The sequence below is a fragment of the Topomyia yanbarensis genome, chromosome 2 (assembly GCF_030247195.1).
Source record: "Topomyia yanbarensis strain Yona2022 chromosome 2, ASM3024719v1, whole genome shotgun sequence".
NCBI lineage: Eukaryota > Metazoa > Arthropoda > Insecta > Diptera > Culicidae > Topomyia > Topomyia yanbarensis.
The window spans coordinates 330931444-330936584 of NC_080671.1; the positions used below are offsets into that span (position 1 = coordinate 330931444).

Genomic DNA, 5141 nt, shown 5'->3' on the forward strand with positions numbered 1-5141 from the left:
TCAATGAAAACCTTTACTGAAATCCCAGGGATGCTGCTGAAGCAACTCTACTCCTTCGATCTTCGGCTTTGGTTCCGGAGCCTGCCCAAGGCTTTCCTCACCATCTGAGCTAGCCCCACATCCGGCGGCTTTGCAGCAACATTTCTGACTCTGGCTCTGGGCATGACACGGTGACGAACTGGGACTGGCGGTACAGATGGGAGCGTCTCCCTTCTTGCGCTTGACACGACGATTCTGGAACCAAATCTTCACCTGTTTCTCGGACAGACGCAATCGGGTGGCAATTTCGATCCGTCGCAGCCGGGTGAGGTACATGTTGGAAGCGAACTCCCGCTCCAGCTCCAGCAATTGGGTGCTGGTGAAGGCGGTTCGAATCCGTTTACTGGAGAGTTCGTCGTCGATGGCGTAGGTTGCCGCATCCAGTGGCGTTGGCGATGGGGTCGAGGATTTGCTAATCGAAGCGGCAGGACGTTTGCTACTCGGTGGTGATGAGTATGGTGAGAAGCGTTCCGGGGTTTTCTCGCAGCGGTACAGTTTGCGGTAATAGTCCTCTTTGGGTGAGAGTTTAAGCGGAGGCACATCCGTTGGTTGGTACAGTTGCGGCGATAGGTTCAAACTTAATCCTGGCACTTGTGGTGATTGATAATGGAGCGGGAGATGTAAAGGATGAGACTGCTGCTGTTGTTGTTGTTGTAATCCAAGTGAGAATAGATAGCTTCCCATATAACAAGCCGAGTAAGGCAACGTGGCCGGTGGAGTCACAGGCAGTTGAGTGAACTGATTATAATTGTACACATTACTCTTCACTGGAGTTGGTTTATCACTGATAAGAGAATCCACTAGGAAGGATCGAGACATCTTGTAGCTTATTGTTGACGTAACTTTTTCACTTTTATTTTATTTTTTTGCAAATCTTTGCTGAGGCACAAATGTGTGTTTATCTTTCGAGAGCGGAAAGAAAACTATGGTTGGGGTGAGGTGAAAGGTAGCTTTATATAGCTACCTTGCCAAAATTGTTTCCCCCTCCATTTCGAGTACGTCCTTTTTGGAAAGGTGAACGAAGCAAAACACAAAAAGGATACCCGTTTCGAAGCACTTCAGTCGTGTGTAAGGACGAACACGATGAAGAGAGAGAGAAAACTAACTTTTCGTTAGGGCTTGATGGTAAAGTGTGGCCAGAGCCTTTGTGCAAGACATTAGACGAGATTAGCGGTTTTGTCTGATCGCGTACTAATATGTAAAATAATATAACAAGGAGTTCATGAGTAATGTGCTCGAACCATCAAATTTCAGATCTGTTAAAAATCCTAAGGACTTTAGTTTGTTCCCGAAATAAAATAATATACGAACTTTAATAAATTTAGAAGTTATACAATATAATAAATCAAATATTGAGTGAGTGACGGTTATCACGTCTCGTCAGAAGATTTTCGAACAGAACAGTATGTTTGTGTGTCTTCCAACTTCTTGAAGAATCCTTCAACAAAACTACAAATATATCCACAATTTAAATATCTCAAACTTAGATTCTAAAACAGCATTAACAAGCAAATAGGTCTCGAGTCGATACTGGCAACACTGCCAGAACCCTCATATTTTATTGCCTTTTAACGCACTTTAGACACAGTTTAGCAACAATTAGAAGAGATCCTCAATGATGATCTTCGTCTCCCTCTCCACTCTCGTCCCTGTCAGATTAAACACACTTCTCAGCCAGATCGGTGTATAACAACAAGGGGCGAAAGAGTCCTAGCTGCGGCGTCGTCTGTTTTCCCGTACTGCTACATTACCCATTCATGGCATTGTTGATTGCATTCGCTTGCTCGCCTCACAATCAAACGTATCAACTCCGCCCAGTTTTTCCCATTTTTCACCCCGGTTGGGTGTAGGTAGGTAGGTACCTATCGAATCACGTTATCCTCTCTGCATTCGGCGCGGGATGCATTTTCGGACGACATGCTGTCTGCTGCTGAAAGTGCTAGTCCGGGTGGCGGCAACCGAGCGACCAATGTTTTGCGTGTTTGGATAGTTCAAGCTGCTCTCAGTCGAATGATCTTTGCTTGTCAATTTGATGGTGGATTCTTAGAGTTTGCTCGGTAGTGTTAGGTGATAATTGTTTTTTATGTTTCAATCAAACCGGGTTTCCGTAATATGTCACTGATAAGTAATCCTTTGATGATTACATTTGATACGTCCTTAGAGAATGGTTGAGAGAACATAAGAAATATGATCGGCTATATCGATCACTTAATTGCGCTTTTATATGATTCCGTCAATTATATTTTCTGGAGAGATTTTGAGGTTCAAAATCATAAAATACACTATGCTAAATTTCTTCATAACGGATAACAATTTTAGTAAAAACTATTTTTACTCCATTAAGGAGAAAATTGTTTCAAATCATCCTTGCGCGTGAAGAGCACAAAACCGATAGTTAAATTAGTTATAAAATTTGCGTTTCGACTTCGTCTCATCAGAATCCGACACTAACTTAGTGACAGAACTAAGCTCGAGCCGTACTGACGCAAGCTCCAAAAAAGGAGACACAATTTGTGTTCCTGAATCAACCCCTAGTCAAGCGTGATGTCCCTCAATTCCATAATTAATTTAGTTGTAGGTTTTGTGCTCTTCACGCGCAAAGATGGTTTAAAAAAAATCTTCTTAATGGGGAAAATAGTTTTTACCAAAATTGTAGTCTGATAAGGAGATATAGCATAGCGCATCTTGCATTGGCATGCTAAGCAAAACCAAATGTTTCAATCTCATTATTTTTTATCAGCTAAAAATGTGCTCCGTTTTCTGCGGGACATCACGCTTGACTAGGGCTTTGCTCAGGAACATAAATTGTGTCTTCGTTTTTTTGGAGCTAGCTTCAATTCGGCGCTAGCTTAGTCCTCTCACTAAGTTAGTGTCGGGTTCTGATGAGACGAAGTCGAAACGAAAATTGCACAATTAATCATAAAATAATCCAATAGTTTACTCACTCGTAACAAAAATGGTCTTATGGCAGCCCAACACCGAAGTTTTAATTTAAAAATTTGGCATTTTTTTTAGTAAGGCAGTGTTTTACTTGGAACAATGACTTATAAATATGTGGTATTTACGCTCCGATTTTCAAAAGTTCTGTATGGTAGAGCGATGAGCGTATTTTAATTCTATTAGGCAACGGTCCGCACAATTTCTTGACCAACTTTTATATCTTAAGTATCTATGACAAAAAGGGCATAGCAAAAAAAATTTTTTTTTGAATTCTCAGAGGCCCCCCCTCTCATGTTGTGACAAATGCCAAAGTAAGCTCAGATGCCAAATTTCATATCATTTGGACAATTTTAGACCCCCGCCCACTTCGCTTGAAATTTTTTGAAATTGGTAGTATGGGAAATATGGAGGAAAAATACATTAAATGCTATAACTTTTGAAGTAGCAATCAGAAAATTACAATTTATACCTCTTTTAAAAGGAAATAACCTTAGTATTTGAATGAAGATGTTTTTGTTTCTAGGAAAATACGGGAGTGTGGGGAACTGGGTCATTTTGGCCCCAAAATCCCATATTTTTAATGATTTTTCTGCTCCGTGATGCAAATCATACATATTTTACAGTTTTTCTAATGTGAAAAAAGCTCAGAAATCGAACGGAACCTTTTTGACATTTGTCCGAACACGAGAAGTTGGGGTTATAGGGTCTTTTGTCATTCATATTAAATTTTATCATTTTCTCGTGCATATATCTCTAATATTCTTCACTCAATTTTCACAAACTATACCTTGTTGAACGTGGAAAATCCTTAGGATTATAACAAAAATAGATTCGTTTCCGGTAAAATTCAGGAACATCAAATTATCTGACATATAGTGTCGATTTCACATTTTTATCATAAATTGCACATGTTAACTCCATTTAACAACAAAATTCTTTTTTGATTTACTACTTTTAGTGTGAAATATGCTTGGAGATCACATGAGAAAAGTTTTATTTCTTGAAAAATAGGGGAAGTTGAGGTATTAGGACAAATAATGAAAAAAATGAGATTTGTAGAGTAATCATCAAAAAGTTTGATGTTTCTTAATTTTAACCCTAGCGTTTTTATTTTTGTTTTATTCCTCAGAATTTTACACGTTCAACAAGTTACATTTTATGAAAATTGATTGAAGAATAATAGAGATATATGCATGAAAAAATGATAAAATTTAATATGAATAACAAAAAGCTCTATGACTCCAACTTCTCGTATTCGGACTAAGGTCAAAAGGGTTCCGTTCTGAGATTTTATCACATTAGAAAAACTACAAAATATGTATGATTTGTGTTACGGAGCAGAAAAATCATTAAAAATATGGAATTTTGGGGCCAAAATGACCCAGTTCCCCACTTTCCCGTATTTTCCTAGAAACAAAGATATCTCCATTAAAATACTAAGATTATTTCCTTTCAAAAGAGGTATATATTGAAATTTTCTGATTGCTACTTCAAAAGTTATAGCATTTAATGTATTTTTCCTCCATATTTTCCCATACCACCAATTTCAAAAAATTTCATGCGAAGTGGGCGGGGGTCTAAAATTGTCCAAATGATGTGAAATTTGGCATCTGAGGTTACTTTAACATTTGTCACAATATTTAAAAAAAAATTTCAATGCCCTTATGACAAATAGTAGAAAGACTACAGATCGAAATGACAAAAGGTCGAAAGACAAACGGTCGAAGGACATTGGAATTGGCTGCACCACTGGGTGTTTCCGATGACTGGGGAAGAGAATACTGTACCAGAGATCTGGGTGGATGGAGCAGTGTGTGCTTTCTATAAACGGAATGATAAACGGAAATAATATTGTTCCCAAAATCAAGAATAGAGTGCCATGAAATCAAAGTGACTACGCTATGCCCGAGTACCATGAACATTCACGAGTCCTTTTGAATCTCGGAAAAGGTTACGACAAGGCTTTCTCTTGTTTGGTGTTGATTATCGTTTTTGAAGGTGTGACAAGAAGTGCGAGTGATATGCTTTTTCGGAAGTCTGCTCGGTTTTTCTTCGAGACGACATCTATATTGAGGCACGTAGCTTGGAGATGATGGTGGCAACATTCATCCGACTTAGATTAGAATTGCAGCAAATCGAATTGAATTGTCATAAATACGTCA

The 5141-nt window shown here is 38.7% G+C and overlaps 1 protein-coding gene across 1 annotated transcript; it reads right to left on the reverse strand.

The window, feature by feature from the left end:
* Positions 1–858, reverse strand: LOC131683912 (homeobox protein ceh-12-like). Its single transcript, XM_058966320.1, has one exon. The coding sequence runs from the start codon at positions 856–858 to the stop codon at positions 1–3; it is 858 nt and encodes a 285-aa protein (XP_058822303.1).
* Between the last annotated feature and the right edge of the window lie 4283 nt (positions 859–5141).

Coding starts and splice junctions, on each gene's coding strand:
- LOC131683912 (XM_058966320.1), bottom strand. CDS start 858: ATGTCTCGATCCTTCCTAGTGGATTCTCTTATCAGTGATAAACCAACT.